Here is a 14,138-nt window from a genome sequence, read left to right as displayed (position 1 = left end):
CTACATAAGGAAGTGTGTATAGGGGGTGCTTCATATTACCAGTGTAAAAATACTGAAATACTCTTAAACTGCTTGGTAAATAACTGCTGTTCCAAGCCCTACCTCCCTTCTTCCCGTCTGCTCTGGAAGTGACCCTCTCCTACACACCACCATGATCCAGCAAATAAAGCCAATGACTGGTGCAGCTGGGGGCCTTGGAGCACCCTGCTTTAGGGCTGAGGCTGGTTGGTGGCTGTTCTGATTAATTGGTGACTATGCAGTCACCCTTTCCCCCAAATAATGATGTCATTGTTAACATGGGACATATTATTCCATTTCTTGCTTTGCCCTGTATAGGGGGCCCTGTGTGTAGTTGCTGTGTTGTGGGAATACTGGTCATGGACGTGGTTACACACACTTGAATCAGCCACAGTTCTCTGCAGACAGCAGTAACACAAGAATGGAAGGGAGAATTGAAAATATATTGTTGTAAGGGTCTCACTATACATGCAGTGGTATACTATTTGAGTATAGACTATAGTAAGTTAACAGTGTATATGATAAACCCTAGAGAAGCCACTAAGTAAATAAAAGAGGTATAGCTAATAAGCCGTAGTAGGGAGGAAACGGAATCATTAAAAACAATCCAAAGAAGACAAGAAAGGAGGAAAAAGAGAAGAAAAGGATAGGACAAATAGAAAACAAATAGCAAGAAGGTAGATTTAAACCCACTTGTATTGACCTTATTAAACATTGAATGTAAATGTTCTAATCACTCAAATTAAAGGGCAAAGATTCTCAAATTGAATAAAAAGGCAAAACCTAGTTACATGTTGTCTACAAGAAACCCACTTTAAATATAAGGATACAAATAGGTTAAAAGTAAAAAGATGGGGGAAAATGTATTACGCTAATGCTAATCAAAAGAAAACTCTGTTACTATCAAAGTAGATGTCAGAACAATGAATATTACCAGAAATAAAGAAGAATGTTTCAAAATGTCAAAGAATTCAATTCATCAGGAGGACACAACAATCCTAAATATGTATGCACCTAATAAGAGAGGTTCAAATACATGAAACAAAGATTGACAGGACTGAAGGGAGAAATAGGAAAATTCAGTTATAGGTGGAGATTTCAACACTCCTCACTTAGTAATTCATAGTACAAGTGGACAGCAAATTAGTGAAGAGATAGAAGACTTGAACAACACTATCAACCAACTTGACCTGACATTTATAGAACACTCCATCCAAACAACCAGCAGAATACATTCTGTTCAACGAGCTTGTGATATTCACCAAGATAGACCATGTTCTAGGCCATTAAACAACTCTCACTACATTTGAGAAGATTGAAATCATACAAAATATATACTCGGACCACAACAGAATTGAACTAGAAATCAATAACAGATATCTGGAAAATCCTCAAATATTTAGAAATTAAACAGCCTACTTCTAAATAACTCATATGTCAAAAATAAATCATAAGGCAAATCAGGAAATATTTTAAACTGAATCAAAATGAAGACACAACATATCAAAATTTTTGGGATGCAGCTAAAGCAGTGGTGAGAAGGAAACATAGCTTAAATGCTGATATTAGAAAAGAAGAAAAGTTTCACATTAATGATCTAAGCTTACATCCTAGAACACTAGAAAAAGAAGATCAAATTAAGCAGAAGGAAGGAAACAATAAAGAACAAAAATCAATGAAACAGAAAACTAAAAAACAATAGAGAAAATAAATGAAACCAAAAGCTGATTCTTTAAAAATGATGAATAAAATTGACAAGCCTCTAGGCAGATGGATGTAACCAGACACTAGCCAGGAGGAAAGAAAAAAGGAGATGCAAATTACTGATATCAAGAATGAACATGGAGATGTTGCTACAGATTGTACAGACTTTAAAATGATAAAAAGGGAATATTATGCATAACATTATGCCAATAAATTCAACAACTTAGATGAAATGGATAAATTCCTTGAAAAACAAAAATTGCCTAAGCTTACTCAAGAAGAAACAGATAACTTGAAATAGTCCTATCTCTATTCAATATATTGAATTCATAGTTAAAAACTTTCCCACAAAGAAAATTCCTGTTCCAGGTGGCTTCACTGGTAAATCCTCTGAAACATCTAAGAAGGAATAATATGAGTTCTTCACAAAAAGAGGAAGGAAACTTTCCCAGCCATCATTGTCCTGATACCAAAACCAGACAAAGACATTACAAGTAAACTAAAGACCAATGTATCTCATGAACATAGACACCTTAACAAAAACATGGCAAATTTTTGCAGACAAATGAATCTAGCAATACATTTAAAAAAAATGTACCTTATGACCAAGTGAGTTTTTCCCCCGGGAATTTAAGGTTGGTATAACATTGAAACTCAATTGATATAATTCACCATATTGACAGACTAAAGAAGAAAAATCATATGATCCTTCATAGATGCAGAAAAAGCATATGATAAAATTCAATACCTATTCATAGTTTAAAAAAAAAAGCACTCTCAGAAAACTAGAAATGGAAGGAAATGTCCTCAACCTGATAAGGGACATCTACAAAAAACCTAGAGCTAACATTGTACTTAATAGTGGACAACTGAATAATTTCTTCCTATGATTGGGAGCCAGGCAAAGGTGTCTGCTCTTGCCACTTCTCTTCAACATTGTATTGAGGTCCTAGCTGATGCAATAATGCAATAAGAAGAAATAAAGTGTATACTGATGGGAAAGGATGAAGTAATACTGTCTTTATTCACAGATGACATAATCATCTATGTAGAAAATCCTAAGGAATTTACAAAAAAAAGCTACTAGAACTAATAAATTTAGCAAGGCCACAGGATATAGTCAATAGAAAAAATCTATAATAATTTTTATATACTACTAATGAAAGTTGGAATAGCATCAAAAATCATAAAACACATAGGATAAATTTAACAAAATGTGCAAGACATGTACACCAAAAACTACAAATCTTCCTGAGAGAAATTAAAGAAGATTTAAATAAATGAAGAGATATACCGTGCTCACAAATCAGAAGACTATTTTTAAGGTACCAATTCTCTCTAAATTGAACAACAGATTCAGTGCAATTGCAATAAATTCCCAGCAGGCTTCTTTTTTTTAAAGCACAATACATTTTTAATTGTGATAAAATATACATAACATAAAATTTACCATTTTAGGGGCTGGCCCCATGGCCTAGGGGTTAAGTTCAGCAACCTCCGCTTCAGCAGCCTGGGTTCGGTTCCCGGGCGCAGACCTACACCACTTGGTGGCAGCCATGCAACCCACATACAAAATAGAGGAAGATTGGCACAGATGTTAGCTCAGGGTGAATCTTCCTCAGCAAAAAAAAGACCGTTTTAACCAGTTTTAAGTGTACAGTTCAGTGGCATTAAGTACATTCACATTGTTGTGCAACCATTGCCACTATCCATCTCCAGAACTTTTTCATCTTCCGAAACTCTACCCATTAAACACTAACTCCCTATTCCCACTTCTCGAGCCCCAGGCAACCACCATTCCCCTTTCTGTCTCTATGAATTTGACCACTCTAGGTATCTTATGTAAGTGGAATCATATAATATTTGTCCTTTTGTGTTTCGCTTATTTCACCTAGCATAATGTCCTCAAGGTTCATCCATGTTGTAGCATGCCAGCAGGCTTTTTTTTTTTTTTCCCCTAGAAATTGACAGGCTGATTTAAAAATTTGTATGGAAATGCAGTGGACCTAAGAGAGAACATTTTAGGGAGGACAAAAGAACAAAGTTGGAAGACTTACGCTACCTGATTTCAAGATTTATTATAAAGTTTCAGTAACCAAGACAGAACGGTATTGGCATAAGGATAGACATGTAGATGAGTAGAACAGAAGAGCAAATCCAGAAATAGAAACACAGACATGTGATCAGTTGATTTTTGACAAGCTACCGAGGTAACGCCATGAGAAAAAGATAGTGCTTTCAACAAATTGTTCTGGAACAACAGGATATCCACATGGAATACAATGAACCTTGAATTTTACTTCACACAATGTACCGAACATCAACCTGAAGTGAATCATCAACTTACAAGTAAGAGCTAAAATAAAAATTTCTAAAAGAAAACAGCAGAAATTCTTTGTGGCCTTGAGTTAGGCAAAGATTTCTTAAATAGGATGCATCAGGCATAACCCATAAAAGAGAAAATCACTAAGTTGGATTTCGTCAAATTAAACTTTTACTCTTCAAAAGATACTGTTAAGAAAATTAAAAGTCAAGCCATGGAATGGGAGTAACTATTCACAAAGTATATAGCAGACAAAGGACTTGTATCTGGAATACGTAAAGAACTCTTAAAGCAAATAACCTCCCAAAAATGGACAAAAGATTTGGGTAAACACTTCACAAAAGAAGATACTCGAATGGTAAATAAGCACATGAAAAGATGCTCAACATCATTAGTAAGGGACATGCAAATTAAAACCACAATGAACACTAGACACCCTAGAATGGCTGAAATTAAAAGACTGATAATACCAAGTGTTGGTGAGAACGTGGAACAACTGGAACTCTCATTTATGGCTGGTAGGACTCTATAATTGTAGTCATTTTAGGAAACTGTTTGCCAGAGTTTTTCTTTTAAAGTTAAACGTACACTTACCATACAATCCAGCAATCTACTCTTAGATTGCTCCTGTATTACCAAAAATAAAACATATCCACACTAAGACTTGTCCACAAATGTTCGTTGCAGCTTTATTCATAGTAGCTCCAAACTGGAAACAACTCAAATGTCCATCAACTGGTGAATTGGTAGACAAATTATCTATCCATTCAACAGAATACTACCCAGCCATAAAGAGGAAGCGACTGCTGATACACGCGGCAATATGGATGACTTTGAAAAGCATGCTAAGTGAAAGAAGCTACACATAAGAGATTATCTACTATATGATTCCACTTATATGCAATTCTAGACAAGGTGAAACTATAGTGACAAAAAGCAGATCAGTGGTGGCTAGGGGCTGGGGGTGGGGAGAGGGGACTGCAAAGTAGCATAAAGAGGCTTTTTAGGATGATGGAATGGTCTGTGTCATTATTGTGTTGGTTACAGGACTGAATACATTTGTTAAAATTTATTGTCATACACTTAAAATTGATGAATTTATTATATTCAAATTATACTTAGCAATGAAAAAAGAAAAAGAGTATGATGGCGTCTCTCCTCTAGGTGCTCCTGGTCTACACAGGGAGTTAAGATAAACTTCTGAAAAAAAAAAAAATTACTCCCTAACGTGTGATTAGAGCTCAGGTGTGGTTCACTTCAACATGTTGTGTCACTCCCACAGTCGGTAGCTGTAACCCCACGCCCAAGGGTGGTGACCGGGCATGCTCGGCCACGCCCTGGGAATGAGGGAAGCAAGCCCAGCTTTCCTCAGGGAAGGAAAGGGAACTGAGGCTTTCCTATTAACAAGTCAGCGGGGGCTTCCCTGTCCCCCTTTTTTCAATCTGGAAGGACTCTGCCTGGATTCTTCACTCTGGAAGGACTCTGGATTCTTCTCTGACTGTCGAAGGCAGTTTAAAGCAACTGTGTTTTAGCTGGAATACACACAGTGTGCCCAGCCTGTGCTGGGGATCTGAGAGAAACACACTTTAGGGCAGTCGTCTGGAGAATAAAAACCTACACTTGAGAAGTACTGGAAAGTTGATAGTAAAGGTGAATAAATAGAGACTAAATACAGAAAAGTTGGGTATTCCACGTGAAGAATATTTGTGGGCATATCCCTGTGGGTCATGAGTAGCTGTCTATTGGAGTTGAAGTACCAAACCTAGTAGTGCTGATAATAACCCAGAGCAGCAGAAGGAAAAGAACTCTGAGGCAGCAAAGGAAAAGGCATCGAATTTGAGATGGACGCTGAGTCCTGGAGAGGCGGGAGGAAAGGAAAGAGTTTCCTCCTGTTACAGGAGGTGTCTGTGGACAACTCATCTGAACAACAAACAACAACCCCACCTCCCAAAAAACATTGTCATACGTATAAAGAGTTTATTTGATTTCTTTGGAGAAAAAGTAGAATTTGGAGCCAAGGAGGCAAAATTATAGCTTTGTTGAATTATAATTTTATCAAGAAAAGATACATTTCCCGGGGCCGGCCCCGTGGCTTGACGGTTAAGTGCATGCGCTCCACTGCTGGTGGCCTGGGTTCAGATCCTGGGCGTGCACTGAGGCTCTGCTTCTCTGGCCATGCTGAGGTGGCGTCCCACATACAGCAACTAGAAAGATGTGCAACTATGACATACAACTATCTACCGGGGCTTTGGGGAAAAAAAGGAGGAGGATTGGCAATAGATGTTAGCTCAGAGCTCATCTTCCTCAGCAAAAAGAGGAGGATTGGCATGGGTGTTAGCTCAGGGCTGATCTTCCTCACACACACACAAAAAAGATACATTTCCCATAATTTTTGGCCAGTTTAGAATGTGACTGTAGACACAAGGAAAATTATTCCAGGAGGTTTATAAGGAAAGATTCCACCCTTTTAGATAGTTCATTTTATTTGAAGTGATTATTAGGCAGGATGTTAATGGGTGGGGAGTGGCTGAGCATGTGGGGGCAGGTGATGTATGGGAACTCCCCATACCTTCACTCAATTTTGCCGTGGACCTAAAACTGTTCTAAAAAATAAAGTTTATTTTTTTAAAAAGTGGCTGTGTTTGACAAGGAAAGAATCAAGATTTGGAATTTTCAAAAAATTCTGGGAGGTCAGAGGTTTGTGGGTAATGTGTAAACATGAATGGAACAATTTGCCGTGTTTTTCTGGCTCCAGACTGACTTCTTTTGATGAAATCACATTAAAAGTCAAAATGGAGAAGCAAGTCTAAATGTCAGAGCATTGGCTTCTGAACTGGGAAAAGTGAGTGGTGGGATTCTCTGATGACGGGAATCGCTGCTCCCAGGGGCCGCCGTGCACCTTGCCAGTCTCACCTTTCCTACCTGTCTCCCTCGGGTTAACCTGGGCCTGGGGGCCCAGCCCCTTCCTGGTCTGTGGAAGGAACCGGGGTTGAGCGGAACTGGTGTTATCTGGGTGCCTGAGGGATTGATGGAGGGAGGAAGGGATGAGCAGATCAGCGGCTGACACCCTCACAGGGAGCAGGCAGGACAGGCAAGCCTCCACATCTGGCATCTCTCAGAGGATCGTGGAAGTGTTAACCATTGTGCTTTTCCCAGGAAGCTGCAATGAAAAGTGCCAGAACTTATGGCATCCTCTTCAGTTTGGCAGAAACTCTCCAGCTGTGAGAACATTCCAAAGACCGTGTCAGGAACATCGCTGAGACACACATCTAGACGGGAGGGAGGTGGTAATAATACCATAGCAACAACAGCAACGGTAACAGCTATCACTTATTGGGCACTTGTTCTGTTGGAGTACAGTTTACCTAACGTGCATTATTCCACTTAATCCCCCCACACCCTATGAGGTATGAGCTATTCTCATTCCCATTCTGCAGATGAGGAAACAGACTTAGAGAGTTCCAGTAGCTTGCCCAGAACTGCACAGTTGCCAAGTCTCAGGGAAGGGATCCCAACCCAGAAGGGTCTGCCTTTGGAACCTCTGCTCCAACTGCCGCACCTCCTGCTTCCTGTTGCAGTCATCTGAAAGCGATCCCTTGCTTTGCTTCAGTCCAGAGTGAAAGTAGATTGTGATCTAAGGGGACCAGGGAGAGGGGCTCAGGAGTTGGGAAAGGCCTCTGGACCCAATGCCCCTGACAATGGAGGCGGCCGGATGCGGCCCATTAGAGAAGTTCCAGGCTCGGAGCCCTATACCCGGATGCCTCCACCCCTTCCAAATTCTCCCCTGCCCCACATGACTTGCAGGCAAATAAATGGGTTCATTATCAGAAGCCAAGTGTGCAGCTGGTTTACACATGTTTTTAAATAGTATGTGTGGAAATATGCAATTACCACACTCCACACTGTGTACCTCTGTTGTTCAAAGCCATGTCCATTTGGAACTGAACCTTCTCTGGGTGTCATAACCGTGAGGAACGTGGCAAATCCTGCTACAGAAGGAAGAACCGATTTACGATAGTGATGCTACAATCCACCGGAATGTAAGCTCCATGAGGGCAGGGATGTTGTTTTATTTGTAAGTGTTGCATCTCCGGCATCTAAAACATGTAGGAAGTGTTCAATCAATACATATTTAATAATAATGTTAACTATTAGTATTTATTTAACTTTTCAAAGTTCTAGTTCCTCTGATATAATACTTGAGCAGGAAGGATAGTTTTTTTTCCTCATTGATGGGAAGGTGTGACAAAAATGAGCCTCAGAAAAGTTTAAAAGTCCAATAGCTAATTAACTAGGAGTGGGAATGGACTGGAGCCCAGCTCTCCCAATTTCCAGTCTGAGCTCTTCCCTGCCGCTATCAGTCTTATTGGAATATGTTATTTCTGCCCAGAGTGGGTTATGCTTTTATCTCTGATTTCTGCTTGGATCCACCAGCTTCCGGGTCCACATGAAGCCTGGTCACTTCCATGGTCAGTTTTGACTATGGTGAACTCCACAGGGGACGATGGGAGTTACCACTGCTGCAGAGTGACAGCTGGGTGTGCTCACGTCTTTGTGAACAGAATAATGCTGTACTTCATTGATTCTAACATACATACCTTTCTTTCTCATCTTCACATCTTTGAAATCTGAGCGGGTTTTATGATCACTGTTGGTGAGAATAGAAGTTGAGTTTTTCTGGAGAGGATTTTCACTTTCTTCTGCCAGTATCCTAGGGGTGCTACTGACCTGAGATCCTTCAATTCAACTCTTTGCTTGAAGCGAGCTCAGTGCAGATTATCAGGGCAGTTTTGCCCACTTCCTGTACCCAGAACCGTGGTTGAGCCCTGCACATTTTCTTGCTGTCCTATTCTGCAGGGAATAGGACACCTTTGGTTGGTGTCCCGGCTCTATTTGGGTGTATCCTATTAGACTTCCCATCTTGGGTATTTTTTCTTTCTTAGTCGTGCATAAAATAATGGGCATCTTGTGATTGATGGCTCTTAGACTCAATGACATATGGTAGCTTCCCTGTATTGAGTGCTTCCTGTTCTTGAGGCCCTTTGCATATGTGTCTCAGGTCAGATTCCCCGGGAACAGTTTCTGAGCCTGAGATTTGATGTAGGAAGTTTGTTGGGGGAGTGCTTGCAGGATCTGCACCTGTGGGATGGGGAAGGACGTGGAATTGGTCAGAGGGAGAAATTTAACTACAGTGCAGTCAGAACAAAGGACTTAGCTGATCCTATAGGGAGTATGGATTCTGGGACTGGGATGATCCTTCAAAGTTGTACCCAGCTGGGGCAATTGGGGAGCAGGCCTTTATACTTCCATGTCAGCCATGTATTGGATGCAAGCTCCACTCTCCATCTAACACCCCAGATGGGCTGTAACCTTGGGTGTGGACTCCCTTTGACCAAGGACAATTTGGGGGAGTGTCTCAGATGGAAGCTGTCATCAGCCATCTCTCTTGGCAGCAGAGGAGAAGCACCTCCATGCTGAAGGGGAGACGTGGGTGGCACACCACAGCGAACACTACAATCTGTGATCTCATTCACTCTTCACCCTGTGGGAACTACCATCATTGTCACCCAATTTGAAGATGAGGAAATTGAGGCTTGGAGAGATCGAGCAGCTGCTATGAGATCTCACAGCCCATTGTAGAGGGTTCAGATCCAATCTTGACACCAAGACCGGCTTTTTACCATGGAGCCTCGCTGCCAGTGCCTGGGGCCTGGGTGCTGTCCTCTTAGTCTCTCATATTATGTTCTTAGGTAAGAAGGAAAGAGGGCAATGTGTGGTTTCTAGCCGTAGTAAGAATTTTTCTATTAGAATGAAAAAAAGCAGTAAGAATACCATTTTACCAAAAAATTGCTGAGGAGATAGCAAGGATTTAGACTACTGTGGTGTAGTGGGGGGGGGCAAGGCAAACTAGCTACTGCTTTAAAATGTGTACAGTCTATACCTTGTTTATGGTTTGCCCTAATATCCGTGGAAGGTGGTAGAGAAAATAGGCTGAGTCCCCATTTCAGAGGTGGGAACACCGAGGGCTGGGAAGACAGTAGTTTTCCCAGATTCATGCAAAGGGGTGACTTGAGGTCCAGAGCACGGATGTGTCACCTCATCCCTGTGCTCCCCACACATATCCCAGAGGAGGCTTCGTAACAGAAGGGTGGGCTGCTGTCCCCCTTTAACGTGGAGGTAAGCAGGGCAGGTGCTGGGTAGATGGATCCCTGTCTCCTCACTCTTGAAGGAACAAATGTCATGAGTCTTGAAGCTGTTCACGGGAAGCAAGAAGTAAAACATTTCAGAAGATTTCTGAAATTTCTAGGGCTTTATTGGTTTAATTAATCATTAAGAAGCAGTAATGTATTTTCAGGAAAAAAAATAATTTTGCAATGAATCTGCTACGAGAACTGTGAAAGGCAGCTGTCTTAGGAGAAGAGAGAATTCTTTTGCTTGCTTTATCTGGGAATTGCACCTTCTCAGCTACTTTGAAAACCAGCTACTTCAAAAAAGCATCTGTTATTGCTGGGTATGTAACAGTGGGACAGTCCTGCTTGGGAACAAAAGTCACAGGAGCAAAGAAACATGTTATCCTTCCCCTTTTATTTAATTCTTCCCTCAGCTAAGAGGGAAAACATGCACTATTTTTCCAGCTGTTTGCTCGAGCTGGAAATGTACTGAGCACTTACTAGGTAACAGACAGTGCTGGCTTCCTTACATAAGCTCCCTGGGGCGGGTGTGGTGGATTGGCACTCATTCTACCCTCCTTCTTTGCTTTCCTGGACTATAGAGGTTGGAGGCCAAAAGCCACGCTTCTGGCTTCCATTGCAGCAAAAATCCATGATGAAATGGCGGGTCAGCCAATCAGATGAACTCGTGGGCGATCTGGCAGGCAGAAGTGACATGGGGGCCTTGCTGCTTCTGCCTCTGCTGCTGCTGTTAGCAAGCAGGTCACAGTGTCACCAACTAGGTGCCTCGAGAAACTCAAAGGTGGGTTTGGAAGCAATTAACTGTTTTTCCAAGTTGTTTCTTTTCCTTTTGTATGTTAAGGAGATATAACTATCAGCCATCCTGAAACTGACCAAGCCACACCACAAGAGCTATGCCCATGGCTTTTGCCTTATGTTTAATGCAAAGATCTCTCCAGGCAGAGCTTAAGGCGTCATTATGTGGAAACATGTTCCCCAGCTGTTATGAGAGGTTTGGGGATTCGATCGGAGGTGTAAAAGAAACTTTCCACTCCAAACAAATGGACTGAAGCTATATTTTATTATATAGAGGATAGTAAAGGCGATAGTCTGCAAACAGATCCAAATAGGTCAAATATTAACAGGGAAAAACATCAGCCCGACTGGAAAGGGAAAACATCCACATCGACTGAGATAGCAGCAGATTTGAATAGATCATATAATGAGAGGGAAAAACATCAGATCGATTAGAAAGGGAAACATCCACATCAACTGAAGGGAAAGGACACAAATCAACCAGAAAGAGAAACACCAGGTTGACTGAAAAGAGAACACATCAGATCGGTTACTCACAACATCCACACCCCACTGCCAGGGAGAGTCCCTTCAATTGACACGGCTGGGTGGGAATCTGATCATCAGAGGTCCTGGGCAGGGCGTCCCCTCCACAGGTGAGACTCTCACCAGGCCTCGGTTTCCAGCAGTTTATATAAGCAGTTACAGAGTTTACAGAGCAAGCATTCAATGTTCCCATGCACAAATGGTTATCAGTGGCATACGTGCACTGAGCCTCCTGGCTATTGTCCCAGCCCGGCAGTGGCATACGTGCACTGTTTTCCCTGGTTATCGTCCCAGCCTGGCACAGATGGCCAGTCTGCCCTTGACTGTGACACCCAAAGGACCTTGAAATGTTACAAATTGCAACTATTTTTGTGGGAGAAAGGCCAGTTCCCACCACACAGAAAGCAGCTTTGTATTTCTTTGTGTGCTGGTGGCTGTAGGTTAATGGAACGGCCAAACATGGCTGTACTCATGTCAAGACACCAGCTGAGCCTGTGCAAGCGAATACCCACCTCGCCATTTTGAATATTCACTCCCCAACCACATAAAAGTTCCTCCTTCCCCTTTGTTCGGGGAGGCCATGACTTTGGAAGTGATTCCTCATGGCCTCCTATTTGCTGGAAATACACTGTACTTTGTGAGACAACTTCCACTGGTATAGAGTCTTATTTAACTCACCAGGAGGCGAGCCCACTTGGTTTGATATCAACAGAAGTTGTTTTCTCTGCAGCAGTGTGAGCAGACATCCAGGTAGGAAGCAGGGCATGTGCTTTGAGGGTGTGGTTTTTGGGGAGATTTCCTGGTGTTCTTTGAGCAGAAGGCATTTGTTCCTGGAGCCACAGTGGCAGTGTCTTCCTTATCATGGATGTTTGCTAAGCTGTGTGACTCGAATCTTTGTCACTTGGCACTTCCTGATTCCCAGGCTCCTGGGTGTGGCAGAGGTGGCAGTTCTTTTGGTGGGCCAGTTCTGGGGTGTTGTTCTGGAAGTTTTTTGTTTGTTTGTTTGTTTGTGAGAAAGATCAGCTCTGAGCTAACATACACACCAATCCTCCTCTTTTTGCTGAGGAAGACTGGCCCTGTGCTAACATCTGTGCCCATCTTCCTCCACTTTATATGGGATGCCGCCACAGTGTGGCCTGACAAGCGGTGCTTCTGTGTGTGCCCGGGATCTGAACCCGGGCCGCCAGCAGCAGAGCGCGTGCACTTAACCGCTACGCCACGGGGCCGGGTCCTGGAAGTTATGTTTGAAAGCCTAGCCTGGGGCCCCTCCTGCAGCCCTTTCAATGATTTTGTATGCACCTAATCCCTCAGTTAATAACATACATTGTCTTAGTCCATTCAGGCTGCTATAACAGAATACCATAGATCAGGTGGCTTAAACAACAAACATTTATTTTTGACAGTTCCGGAGGCTGGCAAGTTCAAGATCAAGGTGCTGGCAGGTTCAGTCTCTGGTAAGGATCCTCTTCCTGGTTCACAGACAGACAGCTGTCTTCTCCCTGTGCCCTCACCTGGTGGAAGGGGCTCAGGAGCTCTCTGGGGCCCCTTTCTATAATCCCATTCATAAGGGCTCCACCCTTGTGACCTAATCACCTCTCCAAGTCCCCACCTCCCAATACCGTCACACTGGGAATTAGGTTTCAACATGTGAATTTTGGGGGGACACAAACATTCAGTCTATAGCATGCATCTTGTGATTGATGCCTCTTGGACTTGAAATATGCTAGCTTCCTGGTATTGAGTGCTTTCAATTAATGAGGCACTTTTGTATAGACTTCTTAGGTTAGATTCCCTGGGAACTCTTCTACTTAGAGGAGCCAGAGTGGTTTCTTCTGTCGGCAGCTGAGCAGTAGCTGATGTACGATGTATGCTGCATTTGACCTTTGCAACCATCCCAGGAGGCAGGCACCGCTGGCCCCAGTTTCACAGCTGAAGAAAAGGAACCCAGAGGACTCGAATGACTTGCCCAAGGTCACCAGCTTGTCGGTGGGGATGCAGGTTGCAAACCCAGTATGTTCCCTCCCCACTTGGTCCCCCTATCTAGAAACCTTGAATGGGCTACGTGGTCACCTGGCTGTTTGCCCGTCCTGTGTGTTTCTGGTACAACGTATTTGTGAGGGAAAAATAATATGGTAAATCCATCTTCCAAATGAACTTCATTTTATGTTGTCAATTTGAAAAGTATCTTTTAAATGTCATTTCTTTTTAGTTTTCTGCTGTAAGCAGTCTGGTCTCACATACCATGATCTGAGACCATGGTCTCACATGATTTTTTCACAAATACATTATATTCATTTCCCCCTGACTTAAATTAAATTTCCTGTCTTTCCTTTTAACTAAATCATGCTCATTCTTTACATCCCACCTGATGGCTTCCCTGGTTACTCCAGCTCTCACTTTTCACTGAAACCTTAAAACACCACCTCTATCATCTCATTAAACACTTAGTGGATATTTTTATGTCTATATATTTTTTTAGATTGTAAGTCCTTTGAGAAAAGGAACCATTATATTAGTAATGATAACAATAATAATATTAGCATCATAAATTTGTGCCATGCTCTTTATGTGCATTATTTCTA

At 42.2% G+C, this 14,138-nt stretch overlaps 1 protein-coding gene across 8 annotated transcripts in view; it reads left to right on the top strand.

Annotated features, from left to right (window-relative positions):
* SNRNP48 (small nuclear ribonucleoprotein U11/U12 subunit 48) overlaps positions 1-14,138 on the top strand; it is a 70,824-nt gene that overhangs the window by 28,117 nt on the left and 28,569 nt on the right. For 2 of the 8 annotated variants that reach the window (XR_009222138.1, XM_058555307.1), the window contains exon 9: positions 12,960-13,010. The exons of 2 other annotated variants lie outside the window; for them this stretch is intronic. Coding sequence is in view for 5 of the 6 variants with exons in the window: in XM_058555307.1 (XP_058411290.1) it covers positions 12,960-13,010 (51 nt within the window). In the remaining variant the exon portion in view is untranslated. Of the gene's footprint in view, positions 1-7,201; positions 7,367-10,817; positions 11,005-11,077; positions 11,278-12,959; positions 13,011-13,329; positions 13,346-14,138 lie in introns of those variants that run through there. 4 more of the 8 variants (XM_058555309.1, XM_058555313.1, XM_058555308.1 and 1 more) reach the window with 4 other exon arrangements.

This window comes from Diceros bicornis, chromosome 14 (assembly GCF_020826845.1).
Source record: "Diceros bicornis minor isolate mBicDic1 chromosome 14, mDicBic1.mat.cur, whole genome shotgun sequence".
Taxonomy (NCBI): domain Eukaryota; kingdom Metazoa; phylum Chordata; class Mammalia; order Perissodactyla; family Rhinocerotidae; genus Diceros; species Diceros bicornis.
Note: the sequence above shows the minus strand (reverse complement) of the source record. Positions and strands in the feature narration are given on the sequence as shown.